The sequence below is a fragment of the Salmo trutta genome, chromosome 25, assembly GCF_901001165.1.
Source record: "Salmo trutta chromosome 25, fSalTru1.1, whole genome shotgun sequence".
In the NCBI taxonomy this organism is placed as follows: domain Eukaryota; kingdom Metazoa; phylum Chordata; class Actinopteri; order Salmoniformes; family Salmonidae; genus Salmo; species Salmo trutta.
This window is the reverse complement of record NC_042981.1, coordinates 47,020,739-47,037,983: the sequence shown is the minus strand read 5'-3', so window position 1 is coordinate 47,037,983 and position 17,245 is coordinate 47,020,739. Positions and strand designations below refer to the sequence as shown.

At 41.7% G+C, this 17,245-nt stretch overlaps 2 protein-coding genes across 9 annotated transcripts in view; one reads left to right on the top strand and one right to left on the bottom strand.

Moving 5' to 3' along the window:
* The first annotated feature begins 1,036 nt into the window (after positions 1–1,036).
* rtraf (RNA transcription, translation and transport factor) lies at positions 1,037–12,076 on the top strand. 2 transcript variants are annotated; one of them, XM_029714115.1, is made up of 8 exons: positions 1,037–1,213; positions 1,915–2,039; positions 2,846–2,945; positions 3,521–3,598; positions 4,295–4,383; positions 4,696–4,764; positions 8,196–8,244; positions 11,552–12,076. In XM_029714115.1, the coding sequence occupies exons 1-8, from the start codon at positions 1,153–1,155 to the stop codon at positions 11,704–11,706; spliced, it is 726 nt and encodes a 241-aa protein (XP_029569975.1). In that variant the 5' UTR covers positions 1,037–1,152; the 3' UTR covers positions 11,707–12,076. The 2 variants fall into 2 exon arrangements, with proteins under 2 accessions (XP_029569975.1, XP_029569974.1); XM_029714114.1 differs by having other exon boundaries at positions 3,512–3,598.
* nid2a (nidogen 2a (osteonidogen)) overlaps positions 12,005–17,245 on the bottom strand; it is a 158,063-nt gene continuing 152,822 nt past the window's right edge. For 6 of the 7 annotated variants that reach the window (XM_029714112.1, XM_029714107.1, XM_029714111.1 and 3 more), the window contains 3 exons: positions 14,139–14,262; positions 13,401–13,513; positions 12,005–12,503 (listed from right to left, as the gene is read on the bottom strand). In XM_029714112.1, the coding sequence (XP_029569972.1) occupies positions 13,402–13,513; positions 14,139–14,262 (236 nt within the window). In that variant the 3' untranslated portion in view covers positions 12,005–12,503; position 13,401. The remainder of the gene's footprint in view (positions 12,504–13,400; positions 13,514–14,138; positions 14,263–17,245) is intronic. The other variant, XM_029714108.1, reaches the window with a different exon arrangement.

Genomic DNA, 17,245 nt, shown 5'->3' with positions numbered 1-17,245 from the left:
TGCACGTCAGATGAATCGTGTGGTGAATGAATAAAAAGTGAAGAGTCTATCTGTTCTTTTGTTTTTTTGATATGGAGTCTCTCCCTACTCAAGTGCAGTTAGGGTATATTAACTACAGAGTCGGACTATTTATCCCAAGACCAATGGGATAAATGCGATCATTGTAATGCTTTTGGTCATGTTTCAAAAGTGTTTGCAGAAGGGAGAAGCTGAAATGTCCAAGTTGTGGAAAATATCGTATGTGTTATACAAGTGTTGCAATTGTAGTGGGAACCATGAGGCCACGTCTTTCGAATGCCCAAAGTCAGGGCTATCCAGAGCATATCATATGCAGCAGCTGTTAAAAGGTTTGAGGGTGTGAATGGTGCACTTGAAGAGTCCATAGTGGTGGATAGGCCTTCACTGCAGGCTGCAGGGGTTGCCTTTCACTAGCTGGATCCTGACATTTTAAAGGTTAAGAAGGTGGACTTTGTGGCCTTTATAGATATGGTGATAAATGCCACTGCCAAGGTGGAGAGAAAGTCCAGGAAGATAGAAATCACCGTGGAAGTGGCAGAGCGGTTCCTGGGGCTGAAAGATTTCTCGGCGAAGGAGTTGTATGGAATATTATCACAAGCCGTAGCACCCTCTCAGGCCCTAGAGCCTGAGAAGGGACATATAGAGAATTGAAAGAAGATAGAAGTGGGAGTTTAATTTTGTTTTGTCAATGTACTATTTTTTTTATTTAGATGGATTAGGTTAGTTTCCCTATCATGTATGGGGGCTCCCGAGTGGCGCAGCTGTCTAAGGCACTGCATCTCAGTGTCACTACAGACCCTGGTTCGATTCCATGCTGTATCACATCAGCCTAATTGGGAGTCCCATAGGGCAGCGCACAATTGGCCTAGCGTCGTCGTCGTGGTGAAGGGTTTGGGCAGGGTAGGCAGTCATTGTAAATAAGAATTTGTTCTTAGTTGACTTGCCTAGTTAAATAAAGACAAATAAAATGTATGGATTTTCGTTTTACCTTGTTTTTGTTTCAAGCCGTCCAGTTGGTGGCAGCAATACACCTTTTTGGGTTGTAGTCCGCCATAAAACCCACAGAAGAACTCTGTGCGTCTCTGCTAGGAGTTCCACTATTTGTGACCTGTAAAGGTAGAACCACTTGACAAAATGTTTCGAAGAAAACTGACAGCGTTGGATTATCATAACCCCTCTGGATTTGACTGCAACGGTAGCTATAACAGAACCACGATGAACAAGCTATCTGCTAGTGAATGACGTGCACTTTCAGAGCCACCCATTGCCATGCTCAAAATATGTAGCTGTAGCATGTAGCTAGCTAACGTTAGTTGTTACCATACTGTCTTTGACGTTACTCTAAGTCTAAAACATTTCGATACAGCCATGTCTGTAATATGTATGCATGTTTTGTTTATATTAGCTGTGTTTAATAATACAAAATGATGAACCTGTGAGTCTTGTTAGGTGGTCAGGTTTTGTGCATTTGCCCAGCTAATTAGCTTTTTGGGAGCTAGCTAAGCCACATAGTTGGCTAACTAGCATAGCTAGTTTACTAACAACAGTGCCAGCGAGGCAGTGGAGATGGAGAACGCAGCTAGGTAATGTTAGATAATTAGCTAACTTTAGCTAGGCTAGGGGTAGCATCAAAGTGATACTCTCTCTATTCCTTGTTGGTATATTATGAGTGAATTGTCTTTGGAATTTTACATAATTTTCTTATGCGAATTTCTGCCGGTCAATATAAATGTGGTCAGTGCTTTATATTTGTCCTATTACATAACACATTATATTATTCCCACTGGCTACCCAGTTATTATAACACAGACTATAATTTAACACAGGAAATCTATTATTACCACTATTTGTGCATCTAGTTATTGTGTCACTTTCTTCATGTTCTGCTTTGCACAGATGAGACAGAGTTCAGGAATTTCATTGTGTGGCTGGAAGACCAGAAAATCAGACACTACAAAATTGAAGACCGGGTCAACCTGAGAAATATCCCCAGCTCGGAATGGCCCAAGTCCTTTGAGCAGGTGAGCAGCAAGGCTAGCTGCAGGGTCAGTCAAAGGTTTTATCTGAACCTTCCAAAACCGTTGTCCTGCTGAACGCGCCCCAGGATTAGTCTGTAGGCCTAATCATTCTAGAATGCTGAAAGCAATCCGATTTACCGGCCTAATCACTGGTGTCCATAGCTGTGACGCTCACTTTTTCATTGGAGAACCTCCATTGGGGTTGTGAAGTTACTATCCCGTTTTCTGTCCAGGAAGCACCCTCTCCACGAATCCTCTCGCTATCAACTGCCATTTTTGAGAAAGTGGTGAGGGGAGAACGGGATGAGGAAAGACTCTTGAGACAAAGCACATGTCAGCGCTTGCACCAGAAACCTTTGTGTCTCCAGGCTTGAATAGTTCCCCAGTGTGATGAGTCTGGACAGTAAAGGTTCCTCTGGGTAAGGCATGCTGCTCAAGGAGAAACTAACACTTTTTTTTCATGAAATGTGAATGGCGGCATTTGAAAACAATTGTTCAACCATGTCTCACCTGTGGTGTATTCAATAGGAACCAAACGAGAGGGACCTACGTGCATTTGTCCAATAAATGCTTCTTTTAGTTTTATGGTGAGCGCTGATGAATACACAAGCTCTGAATCAAAGAGCTACCTGGTGAGAGCTAGTAATGACACCACTCTGATGGAGGTAAACCATTTTGAAGAAGATTGTATCACGGTTATGGTCTCAGGAACCTTGTATTCACAGTACCCTGGGTCATGTTCTGTAAGGCACACTGTGGCAAGTTTTCTCCCGACTGAACATGAGCTTGATTTTCTGTTTCCTACGTAGTATCTTCAAGATGTAAACTGCCCATTCAGTGTCCAAGAGAGACAGGAGTCGGTGGACTGGTTGCTGGGTCTAGCAGTTCGGTTCGAGTATGGCGATAATGGTACTGTACCATCCATTTACTCCTTGTATCTCTTGATTTATTGAAGGGACTAGTGTTATTTTCCTGGTGTGATTCGGTGCCCATTGTGTGTACTTCTTTGAATGTATTGTTGTGGTGTGCAGCCACTAGATGGTAGCATTGTATTAAGTGGCAACTTTGACTGTTCCACCATAAGGGATCATTTATTTGACCTTTATTTAACTAGGCAAGTCAGTTAAAACAAATTCTTATTTTCAATGACGGCCTAGGAACAGTGGGTGGTTAACTGTCTTGTTCAGGGGCAGAACAGATTTTTACCTTGTCAGCTCAGGGATTCGATCTTGCAACCTTTCGGTTACTAGTCCAACGCTCTAACCACTAGGCTGCCTGCCTAGTGGTTAGAGGGATAATCTAATTGTGGTTCCACCCTCTGTTGCCATACACTATTGTTAGTGTCCAGGAATGTTAAATGACTGAGTTTACAAACTATTAAAGCAAGTATTTTGTTGTAAAAGCAGTTAAGTAGTATGTAATAAGTGGGGGGCATTGACTAAGTGGTCACTTTCTGGATGTTGTATGTCCCACTGGCTCCCCAGTTGAGAAGTACAAGAACTGTCCGCCAGCCACGGCCACCAAGGCGGAGAAACCCTCGGATCCACTCATCCATCTGGACAGTGAGCTTAACCACTCTTTCATCTCTTCCTCTAAATGCCTATCCTCCTCTCTCCCCTTACCCCTCTACTCATCTCCCTCATCCTCTATTCACTCCTCTTCCTCTGTCCCTGATGTTTTGTGATAAAATCATCATTGCACACAGCAACCTACCACTGCTATGGGAATGTAGAGGCTGACAGTGGCAACTAGAAATGTTGGATACCTCAGGCTCATGTGGTGCCTTTCACTAGCTACTCTTCTAGCGTAGGCACCGTTCTTTTGCTTTATGCTCATTATTACCTACCTGGCCTGTTTAGGCTTGACTTCCCTTGAAGATGGTTTATTCCCAGTGATTATGGTTATCTTTTGTTTGATTACCATGCAAAACAAGATGAGAATCAAACCAACAGGGACAGTTGTGACTCTAGCTGATATTATGAATGTCAACAGGCCCATGCTGTATTGAAAATAAGTCTTTCAAGTTTTGTCACTTGCACAAATACAGTGAAATGCCTTTCTTGAAAGCTCCTTCCCAACAATGCAGTAATCAATATCTGTAGTACCTTAAAGTAGAACAAGAACACGAGAAAGTAAGCTACTGAATGTACAGGGTCAGTGCCAATACCATATTTACAATGTGCAGGGATACTGGAGTGGTAGGGGTAGATATGTATAGTGTTAAGGTGACTGGGTGTGTTCCCTTCTTGCTCCTCAAGGCAACAACCCAGACTTTAAGGCTGGCGTGATGGGCCTGGCTAACATGCTGAAGATCCAGCGTCACGACGACTACCTGGTCATGCTGAAGGTGAGAACCAGCAGCCATCAAGCACCATGTCTATGAAATGGGACAAATGTACTAAGGCCCTTTTCACACTACTGAGCCAAGCTGTGCCTAGCGGTAGTGCGATGGCGTAGTTACGCACCCACCATAGTTACTGGAACCTTGCTGGAAAGGACAATGTAAAATGAAAATATCAGAGCCAGTTCGGATTGGCGCTATACTGTGAAAAGGGTGTTACTCAGTTCTTATGACTATGTTGTAGATGATGACCCTGTGCAGATTTCAGACTTATGCAGATTTGGTAGCAATGGTGTGATTATTCCACTTGTCCAACAGGCTATAAGGATCCTCATCCAAGAGAGGCTGACCCCAGAAGCCATAGCCAAGGCCAGGCAGTCTAAAGAGGTGAGATACTGAGGCAGATCCACCCTCCCGCTTACACATTTAGTAGTCCTCATCAAAATGACAAAGGTTTTAAAACGTGATCTGAAAGAATGCCCACAATACTTCAGAACTGGGTCCAAACAGGACTGGTTTTGTATTTTTGGGACCATTTGCACAAGGCAAGCACACTCAAGTGCACTCTGAACTCTCTGTACAAAACATCTGAGTACTGGTTTAGGATCAGTTTAGCCTTTATACAATTCTATGGACAGGGGTGGGGGCACTCCGACTCTGAGACAGACACTTGACACAGTGGCTTGCGAAAGTATTCACACCCCTTGGCATTTTTCCAATTTTGTTGCCTTACAACCTGAAATAAAATAGTTTTTTTGGGGGGGGGGGTTGTTGTTGTATCATTTGATTTACACAACATGCCTACCACTTTGAAGCTGCAAAATAAAAAATTGTGAAACAAATAAGACAAACTGAACTTGAGCGTGCAAAACTATTCACCCCCCAAAGTCAATACTTTGTAGAGCCATCTTTTGCAGCAATTACAGCTGCAAGTCTCTTGGGGTATGTCTCTTTAAGCTTGGCACATCTAGCCACTGGGCATTTTTTTGCCAAAACTGCTCCAGCTCCTTCAAGTTGGATGGGTTCCGCTGGTGTACAGCAATCTTTAAGTCATACCACAGATTCTCAATTGGATTGAGGTCTGTGCTTTGACTAGGCCATTCCAAGACATTTAAATGTTTCCCCTTAAACCACTTGAGTGTTGCTTTATCAGTATGCTTAAGATCATTGTCCTGCTGGAATGTGAACCTCTGTCCCAGTCTCAAATCTCTGGAAGACTGAAACAGGTTTCCCTCAAGAATTTCCCTGTATTTAGCGCCATCCTTCAATTCTGACCAGCTTCCCAGTCCCTGTCGATGAGGGAAACATACCCACAGCATGTGCTGCCACCACCATGCTAAATTGTGGGGATGACGATCTCGGGGTGATGAGGTGTTGGGTTTGCGCTTTCCTTGATGGCAAAAAAGAGTACCTTCCATATGTTTGGGGAGTCTCCCACATGCCTTTTTGGCTAACACCAAATGTGTTTGCTTATTTTTATTCTTTAAGCAATGGCTTTTTTTCTGGCCACTCTTCCGTAAAGCCCAGCACTGTGGCGTGTACGGTTTAACCTCTCTTGGGTAGGGGGCAGTATTTTCACGGCCGGATGTAAAACGTACCCAAATTTAACGGCCTACTACTCGGGCCCAGGAACTAGAATATGCATATTATTAGTAGATTTGGATATAAAACACTGACGTTTCTAAAACTGTTTGAATGGTGTCTGTGAGTATAACAGAACTCGTATGGCAGGCAAAAACCTGAGACAAATCTAACCAGGAAGTGGGAAGTCTGGTGCTTGTAGTCCTTTCAAGTCATTGCCTATCAAACACACACAGTGACTTAGGGTTCATTTTGCACTTCCTAAGGCTTCCGCTAGATGTCAGTCTTTAGCAAGTTGTTTGAGGCGTCTATGATGAACAGAGAGCGAACAGAGGAAGTTGGAAGTTGTTGATTCAGGAAAGCACGAGTTCATTGGCGTGCATTCACGTGAGAGTTAGCTGTGTTCCAAAATGTTTTTCAAGACACTGGAATCGTCCGGTTGGAATATTATTGAAGTTCTAAGTTAAAAAGGCCCTAAAGATTGATGCTATACAACGTTTGACATGTTTGAACGAACGTAAATATAACTTTTTGACTTTTCGTCGTGACATTTTGGCCGCGCTTCCTACACTTGGAGTAGCTTACTGAACACGGAAACAACAAGGAGTTATTTGGACATAAATTATGGACTTTATCGAACAAAATAACATTTATTGTGGACCTGGGATTCCTGGAAGTGCCTTCTGATGAAGATCATCAAAGGTAAGTTTATATTTCTAATGCTATTTATATTAGATGACTCCAAAATGGCGGGTATCTGTATTGCCTAGTGTATTTTTCTGAGCGCAGTACTCAGAATATTGCAAAGTGTGCTTTCCCCGTGAAACTTTTTTTAAATCTGTCACAGCGGTTGCATAAAGGAGATGTTCATCTATAATTCTTTGAATAACAGTTTAATATTTTATCAACGTTTATGATGAGTATTTTTGTGCTGATTCACCGGTAGTATTGGAGGCAAAATATTTTCTGAACATCATGCGCCAATGTAAAAGGCTGTTTATGGATATAAATATCAACTTGATCGAACAAAAAATGCTTGTATTGTGTAACATGATGTCCTAGGAGTGTCATCTGATGAAGATTGTCAGGTTAGTGCATAATTTTAGCTGAATTTCTGGTATTTGTGATGCCTGTCCTTGCTAGGAAAATGGCTGTGGTTTTTCGTGTTGGAACTGTCCTAACATAATCTAACTTTATGCTTTCGCCGTAAAGCCTTTTTGAAATCGGACAACGTGGTTACATTAAGGAGACGTGTATCTTTAAAATAGTCGTATGTTTGAGAACTTTGAATTATGACATTTTGTGGCTTTGAATTTGGCGCTCTGATTTTTCACTGGCTGTTGAATAGTGTGAACCGTGGGTGGGATGCTAGCGTCACACCTGCCCAAGAGAGGTTAAAGTGGTCCTATGGACAGATACTCCCATCTCCGCTGTGGAGCTTTGTAGCTCCTTCAGGGTTATCTTTGGTCACTTTGTTGCCTCTGATTTAATGCCCTCCTTTCCTGGTCTGTGAGTTTTGGTGGGCGGCCCTCTGTTGGCAGGTTTGTGGTGCTATATTCTTTAAAATTTTTTAAATAATGGATTTAACGGTGCTCTGTGGGATGTTCAAAGTTTCAGATTTTGTTTATAACCCAACCCGGAGCTATACTTCTCCACAACTTTGTCCCTGACCTGTTTGGAGAGCTCCTTGGTCTTCATGGTGCCGCTTGCTTGGTGGTGCCCCTTGCTTAGTGGCGTTGCAGACTCTGGGGCCTTTCAGAACAGGTGTATGTATATGAGATTGTGGTAGATCATGTGACATTTAGATTGCACACACGTGGACTTGAACTAATTATGTGACTTCTGAAGGTAAATGGTTGCACCAGGTCTTATTTAAGGGCTTCATAGCAAAGGGGGTGAATACATATGCACGCACCACTTTTCAGTTTTATTTTATTATTATTTTTTAAACAAGTTACTTTTTTAATTTCACTTCACCAATTTGGACATTTTTGTATGTCCATTTATATGAAATCCAAATAAAAATCAATTTAAATTGCAGGTTGTAATGCAACAAAATTGGAAAAACGCCAAGGGGATGAGTACTTTTGCAAGGCACTGTACATAGAGCCTCAGAGTGTATGTGCAGTGGTCTGTAAGTCATCTCTGTAGCTACGCTATTTTAAGAGGACGGCTGTATATTGGCACTTCCTGTGTCCCCTAATTGCTGTGATGTCTCTTCCTGTTTTTGCCTCAAGGGTCTCCCCGTGGCCTTGGACAAGCACATCCTCGGCTTTGATACTGGAGGTGAGTGCTCGCAGTCGAGTATTTTAAGTAATGCACACAGGACACATTCAAACGGCAGTGTATTATCCTCAAAAAGGGACTAGTCCCTAAATTACATTTTAAGTGCTTCTGTAACTGCAAATGCTTACGCTGTCAATTCCCTGTTGTGTCCAAGATTATGATTATTATCATCTTAATGGTCTCCACACTTTTATTTGACAATTAAATGTGACAAACAAATGTGGATACAATGCAATTAAGTAAAAAAATGTATTTCCATTGGTCCTCTTCAAACATGTTACACAATCACAGCTAAAAGCTGAATTGCAGTAAATATCACATGGCCCAAATAGTTAAATACTGCAAAGACCAAAACATAACACATTTGAATAGTCCTCCAGATAAGTGGTTGCTCTCCTTGGGAATAGCAGAACTAGCCAGCCAGCTTTCTTCACTGTTCAAACCACGTTGGTTGCGACCACTTAGGAGTAGCCTGGCTCTGCCTTGCAAATATTTCCACTGTTTAGCCACCCTCGCTGAGTTGAATTGCATCCCGTAGCTCCCGAATAATCTCCAGTGGTGTTCTCCAGGCTGAATTGTCTCCCAGTCCCAATGTAGCAGGCTTCCATTACAGCGCCACGATTCAGCACAGAGTCCAGTCTGTCCAAGCTGCCCGACACCTCGAGAGGAAATCCCCGGCATGAGCTCCCCAAATCAAAACTGCATTGACAAAGCTAGCTGTAAAGCAAGCTAGCAGTGCAATCAATCTAATAATCGATTTATTGTAGTATTGAAAATACGATTTCAGATCTCTATCTTCCTAAAACAACAGTTTGCAGAAAAATATAACAAAATTAACAATACATTTGCAGGAGCTAACAGCCCAGCTAGGCTGCCCCCTAGGGCACCATGGCAAACCCGTTCTGTCCTCTTGACTACTGTCGATGTAATACTTAGTAGGATTGCTTGGGTGGCTAGGGACATCACATAGTCAAGATCTGATCCAGATCTGTTGGAGATGCATCCGGGCAAAGGAAAAGACATGGAATGTGTCATTGTGGAAACGAGTGACATTTCCCTGTGAACCACTGTTTGAAGTGGCCTGTCATGTCAACATAATATCATATCTCCTGTGTCAGTGCAAGAGTTGTACGTACTTGCCGAGAGGTATGTATACTACCGTTCAAACGTTCTGGGTCACTTAAAAATGTCCTTGTTTTTGAAAGTAATGCGCTTTTATTTTTTGGGGGGGTCCATTTTAAAAGATCAAATTGATCAGAAATACAGTATAGACATTGTTAATGTTGTAAATGACTATTGTAGCTGGAAACGGCAGATTTTTCAGGACCCTGTCTTTCAAAGATAATTCGTAAAAATCCAAGTATCTTCATTGTAAAGGGTTTACACTGTTTCCTATGCTTGTTCAATGAACCATAAACGATTAATGAACATGCACCTGTGGAACGGTCGTTAAGACACTAACAGCTTACAGACGGTAGGCAATTAAGGTCACAATTATGAAAACTTAGGCCTCTTTAGTGTCCTTTCTACAGACTCTGAAAAACACCAAAAGAAAGATGCCCAGAGTCCCTGCTCATCTGTGTGAACATGCCTTTCGTCATGCTGCAAGGAGGCATGAGGACTGCAGATGTGGCCAGGGCAATAAATAAATTGCAATGTCCGTACTGTGAGACGCCTAAGACAGAGCTACAGGGAGACAGGACGGACAGCTGATCGTCCTCGCAGTGGCAGACCACGCGTAACAACAAGCCTCCACTATGCACTGTACATTCCACGAGCATTGCCTTTTTTTTCACTTCTTTTAGCTGTTTTTAACAGGATCGGTACATCCAAACATCACACCTGCGGGACAGGATGGCAACAACTGCCCGAGTTACACCAGGAACGCACAATCCCTCCATCAGTGCTGAGAGAGCCTGGACTGAGGGCTTGTAGGCCTGTTAAGGCAGGCCCTCACCAGACATAACTGGCAACAACGTTGCCGACAGGCACAAACCCACCGTCGCTGGACCAGACGGGACTGGCAAAATGTGCTCTTCACTGACGAGTTGTGGTTTTGTCTCACCAGGAGTGATGGTCAGATTTGTATTTATTGTCGAAGGAATGAGCGTTACCGATTGAGGTGGAGGTTCTGTCATGGTCTGGGGCGGTGTCACAGCCTCATCGGACTGTGCCTGCAATGATGACAATTTATCTCAACGCTGTGCGTTACAGGGAAGACATCCTCCTCCCTCATGTGGTACCCTTCCTGCAGGCTCATCCTGACATGATCCTCCAGCATATGCCACCAGCCATACTGCTCGTTCTGTGTGTGATTTCCTGCAAGACCGGAATGTCAGTGTTCTGCCATGGCCAGTGAAGAGCCCAGATCTCAATCCCATAGGGTACGTCTGGGACCAGTTGGATCGGAGGGTGAGGGCTAAGGCCATCTCCCCCCCTCCTTTGTTCAGGGACACATTATTTAATTTCTGTTAGTCACATGTCTGTGGAACTTGTTCAGTTTCTGTTGTTGAATCTTGTTATGTTCATACAAATATTTACACATGTTAAGTTTGCTGAAAATAAATGCTGTTGACAGTGGATGTTTTTGTTGAGTTTATTTATTTTTAATGGATTACCTACATAGGCGTACAGAGGCCCATTATCAGCAACCATCACTCCTGTGTTCCAATGGCAAGTTGTGTTCGCTAATCCAAGTTGATCATTAGAAAACCCTTTTCCTATTATGTTAGCAGAGCTGAACTGTGGTGACTAAAGAAGAAATAAAACTGACCGCCTTTAGACTAGTTGAGTATCTGGAGCATGAGCATTGGTGGGTTCGATTACAGGCTCAAAATGGCCAGAAACAAAACTTTTTAGCTAACACAACCTGCCATTGGAACACAGGAGTGATGGTTGCTGATAATGTGCCTCTGTACACCTATGAAGAATTTCCATTAAATCTGCTTTTTCCAGCTACAATAGTAATTCACATGAACCATGTCTACACTTTATTTCTGATCAATTTGATGTTCTTTTAATGGACAAATGTTTTAAAGAAAAGCACAGGGACATTTCTAAGTGACTTCAAGCTTTTGAACGGTAGTGTATGTGTGGAATTTTTATTTTTCGGGTCACTACAAATATGGCTTTTTTAACACCGCATTTAGAACCTAGGGAAAACAAAAGCATGATTGCATGCATCCTTAATCCTGTCAACATGTGTTCCTACATTCATACAAGAATTCAACTATGACCTTAGTCACTGAGCATAATCTCATGTCCTGGAACACGGCCTCTTAACGGTGTGCTGCTCCTTTCTCTGCAGACGCTACCCTGAACGAGGCGGCTCAGATCCTGCGTCTGCTTCACATTGAGGAGCTGCGAGACCTGCAGACCCGGATCAACGAGGCTATCGTAGCTGTCCAGGCCATCATCGCAGACCCCAAGACAGACCACCGCCTGGGCAAGGTCGGCAGATGACCTGGCCTGCCTGATCCATTGACCTCTGCCCTATAACTCCCAACACACGCAGTCTGTGGAAAAGCAGTACCAGTCACAAACTATACATGGTCCAGGACCCTGTTCTTATTCTATTTTCGCCTCCCCCTAACAACCATGAAGAAGCCTTTTTGATTTGGATGTTTTTGATAAGGAGCTGGGAGGATTGGAATTAAATCGACTTGTTTTGGAGGGGGGGAAATGTATGAAATACTTTTTTTTTTTATATATATAAGAAATGGTAAGTTCTCAGATTCTTTGCTGAAATGACCCATTTCTGTTTAAGTCCTGAATCACATTTTATTGTTATAAATATCACATCTTACAAAAAATAAAAAAGGATTTAAAAAAACTGGTAAAAGATATTTGTGAAGACAAAATTCCATGTGGTGAAATACAAAAGTCTTATTAGTGCACAGAATACTCATACTGCATTGCTGTGTGTTCATTCAATACACATTGACAGTTATAACAGGACTTGTGGCTCAAAGATCTTATTTTAAAGCTATTTTCTTTGGCTTTCTTGAAAAAGTCACATACAAAAATACAGTAGAAAGTAAGAAATGAGGTATAAAACAAATGTACAAAACTTTTTTTGCGGGGGGGGGGGTTGTCGCAGTTGGTGTTTTGTAAATTTGCTGTGGTTGGTGGAATACTTGCTCCATCGCGTCTTCTTTCGCCGCCTCTGTAGCAGTGTACGACGGAAGGGTTCTCACGGGCAAGCACGTCAAGACTGCCAAAATAGCACCATAAACACAATTGTCTCTATCATTGTCTCCCTGCAACAGATGATAACCACATTAGGGCCACAGGAAGGATAGCAGACATCCTTGATGGCTACCCCACACTCAGCTAAAAAAAACTAACGTCTGTCACAGAACAAACATTACTTTCCAAACTTGTAATTTTTTTAAATACCCCTCTTTTTACATTTCAAGAGTGCTCCCACCAAACACAAGACTGTCATCTCATAGGGCTCTTGCCGCTAGATTTCCATGGCTTTGAAGTCTAAGCGAGGACCGGTCACATTTCGTCACCTAGGTCTGAAGTACAGTGATTTGGCAGCAGGTGCCTTCTACACCCCCCAGAGGAACTTCTGAGTTGACAGGTTCTGTTTCAAGGCTGTTTGTAATGCTTCTGTTTGGTATTTTAGTCTTTTTTTTTCTTTTTGCAGGTGTCAGCTCTGATACCGTCACATAACTAAGCTTGTGAGAAAGCAGGGAGCCTCAACACTGGGGACCATACTTAATCTGCAGAGTTGCAAAAAGATAAACATTTCAGGCTACACAGACTGCTTTTATCTTACTGACACCCAAAAAGGCATAAGTGGAACAGTTCATCTGATTTATTTCCACCAGATGTGTAAAACCACTGACAACAGTGAATGCTATCACTTTGACATGAGGGTAATATTGTTGGTGTTCGATATTGTTTTGCAGGCGCTGCACAGATTATCAGATCTCAATGTCTAAGGAAGTGTCTTGTTACCAATTCATATGATATAGCAATCTTCTGAGATAAACAGCACGACTGCAAAACAGACAACCTGGAACGTCACCAATAACATGAGTCAAGATTTGTGCGCGAGCCCACATAATTATGTTTCTGTAGCATGAGGCAGCTTGATGTAAAAGTTCACCCCATGGACAGGATGCTATAAAGATGTACACTATTACCTTATAGACAGTGGGTGGTAGCTATGGTGACGCCGTACAGGTGAGACCTCTGGTCAGGTAGGTACTCGTCTGTGAACTGGCTGCTGTCCCGACTCAGAGCAATGACTCCGTCCCTACAAACACCACAGAAAAAAAAATGCATATTCAAGTTTGAACAAAGTGCCCTAATGAAGAGCTAGATTCCATCTGTGGTGCTGAAGTTCGGCATTACAGTATGATTGAAATTTAAAGGCAATGTTCCAGCATTTGCTGGAGTACATTCACGGTAAATGCTGCTTGTGTCGGCTCAATTTGAAATGACTTACATTTCAATCGAGCAATCTGTAACACTGAAGCAGTACAAATTGAATCGAGCCCTAACTGTTTCTCCCTGGCTTTAACATCAATGCCCTCTGCTCAAGACAACAGCTAATGATGAACATTACTAGATACTTTCATTCATTGCCCTTGCTTGGACCGTATTGGTCTTTTGTTTGTGTTTTGGTACACTATTTTTTGAAATGTAAATTGTATTCGCAATTCAGCTGGTTGCTGCCAGTTGTGCAATGTGTTGTTGAAGATCAGTAAAAAAAAAAAACATTCTCTCATACCATTACACTGAACCTAAAAAATAACACTACTTTAAACATTATTTACAGGGTTTGCATGCAACCGTTGCACCCATCGACCTCCATCAAGCACAGCTTAAGTATTTGACATAACTACTACTATTTAAACCCAGATATGTTCCTCTCTTACCTCCTCCAGTCTGTGAAATAGAAGTGGTTGGCATAGAACACCATACTGAATGGGTAGTTCAGGTTGTTGTGGATCACCCTTCTACCCGTCCCATCAGACGCAATGCACTCCAAACGCTTGGTCCCTGTGAGAGGGAAAGAGGGGAGGACACAGAGAGAAAAGATCAGAGATCGGGGATGGTAAGGGAGAGATTTTATAGGTTTCATCAGGTTGATAACAGTATAAGCCCCTTTCATAGTATATAGAGTAGTATACAGTCTGTATGCATCGGAACTGTGCATCACCTCTGACTCTGCTCCAAAACAGCTTGGCCCCATCCCCACTAACATGCAAACTCGAGAGTTGCAAAAAAAAATTACATTATTCAATCGCCTCCCGATTTTGTGACAATGCAGAGGGTTCTGTATAGCTCCGCACTGACAAGATTGCTTGAGGGTAGGTGGGCGTGGGACCGTGGGAGGTCCTGTATGAACACAAACTCACTTCCTTGACAACAGCTCTGTTCTCGTCCGCGAAGCGCAAGAAGTATGAATGCCCTGACTTCTGCAGAGGCCGCATAGCAGTAAATGCTGTACGGCCAATACAGAGCCAGATTGACCATAAACCGGCTCCAGCCGTGCGTCTGCTAATTTTGTCTATCCCCACCAGACGAGTTCATGACAAGCAGGTTAAAATACCAAAATCAACTGTGAAACAACTACCGGTGGTGCATTGCTATCTGGTTTAAACGTCACAAAAGTTTTGAACAGGCTGTATTGCAGCAATTGGATAACCAAGAAAGGCTAGTGCATCCCCAACAAATGACAGCAATAGGCTAATGATATGTATTTTACAACTGGTTTACTTATAACCTATTTTAAACTAAACACACGGAGCACACAATTAAAATGTCTCAACACTATGAAACAAAACACACTTTGCAGATATTAATAAATATGCCTACAATAATGACATACAGTAATAACAATGATAAAATACTGTAAATACGAAGGAAAAAAATAAAGTTCTAAAATTGCATCCTACCAGAATAGCGAGTTGCACGTGCCTGCATTTGGCCGCGCCAACGTTCTTTCCATCTTTGTTCAATACAATATTAATACTTGTCCAAATGGAGGACATTTCCCTTGTAGGATTTTCACTATAGGCACTCTTAACTTTTTCGTTTTACTTCAATCAAAAAGGCCTCCATCTTCACAATCAATAGTAGCCCAAGACTCCTCTCTATCGCTCTCCTCAGCAGCATGTAGCCTCGATCACACCAACAGTGTCTTGCATTTGGGTACACCAGAAGTACATTCATTTCCAAAGGAACGAGCGTTGCAGTTGCAGTACATTCTGTGTGGTGCATACGTTTGATTTATAGAGCGTATGCGTCAAACTGTATGCATAGACAGGTTGAACAGAAATGGTAGCAGAAGGTGAATGTTGAACTTTTGTTGCATACATATCCAGATGATGCTGCATAATATTTTGCGCAAATAGAGCTGTTGGTGTGAGGCGTAATTTAGCTAGCTTGCTGTTGCTAGCTAATTTGTCCTGGGAGATAAACATTGGGTTGTTATTTTACCTAAAATGCATGTGGTCCTTTTTTTAGAATGATCTTTGTAGAATTTGGACCCATTTTGAGTAATACAACATATTGTGTTCTCTACTCCGACAATTAATCCACAGATAAAAATGGGAAACATAGTTATTTGATTAATCTCTCCTTCGTCTTTCTTCTTCTTCTTCTGTGGATTTTATATGGCGGTTGGTAACCAACTTTAAGGTGCATTACCGCCACCAACTGGACTGGAAAGTGGACCTCATTCATCTTTCATCGTCCACGTGGGTATATGCTCGTCAAAACCAATGAGTAATGGGAGAGGCGGGACTTGCAACGGGTCAAGCATCTAAAATAGAACCAAATTCTAATTTAGCGCCTGGCTACACAGACTCCACCACTGGTTTGGTTAGCATTTTACAGGCAAACCACACCGGCCACGTTACGAGCACTGCAAAATAAATGTACATATACATATTATTCAATAATTTCACCCATACGCTTGCGTGTGTGAACAAGCATACAACTCCATGTACTTATTTGAAAGATGAAATAGGAGAGATTAATCATAGATAACGAGCTAAAAACTCAGAGAGCATCATTTTGAGGTCATATGAATTTAACATTTTAATTACTCTGCAATTTTCCAAGTCATGTACCCCCTTGACTTTTTCTAAATAAGTCTATTCAACACACTGTGGTTAGAATGTCAATATCACAAACAGAGTTTGTGTTATAAGGAGTTTTAGGACATGTCATTCCCCGCCCCGCCCTTCGTTCACTACATGGCCCAACTGACAATGGCCCATCAAAACTACACTTAAACTATATCAAAACTAATTTCACACAGACCTATAATAATAGATATAGCCTAAAGACAAGATTAAATTGACAATAGTCTTATGGGTGATAATATTATCAATTGCCTTGCGAATGAAGAGACTGCTGCACAGCGTGGGTAATTGAAAAAAAGGGAATGTTTTCAAATCAACATTCATGCAGGTAAAACGTTTGGATTTCATAATCGGAAAGAGCAGGTTCTAAGGTATCTAAAATCATACATTTACCAAACAACTTAAAATTAAGGCATGGGCTCTATTTCAAAATATCACTTTCTTTGTAGAATATTACAGCTGTTATTCCATGTGTTCTACATGTGAGGACTTGAGGCAGCATAGGCTACTAAGCACAGACTAATAACATAATACAACTTAAATTATTATATTCATTTTTTTTTAAATACAAGTTATTAATGTTTTGTATGTTTTAAAGATCTGTCTTAATTAAATAATAATTAATTTCTTTGTGACGTGTGTAACACTTGAATTGTGGTGTTTTGTGGTTTATCGTTTTTACATATAGCCTACAGTAACAAAACTCATGAAAAAATATTTTTTTCATATTCTAATAGTAGGCCTACCTAAAACTTTCATAAACACAACCAAATACATTTTATTTTGCAATAGGATATATGAAATGTATTTGTAATTAGCAACAATACCAACTCAGTAGTCTATTACACTTCTTATTAAGCATTGTGAAATAATTTATGACGACTTTATAA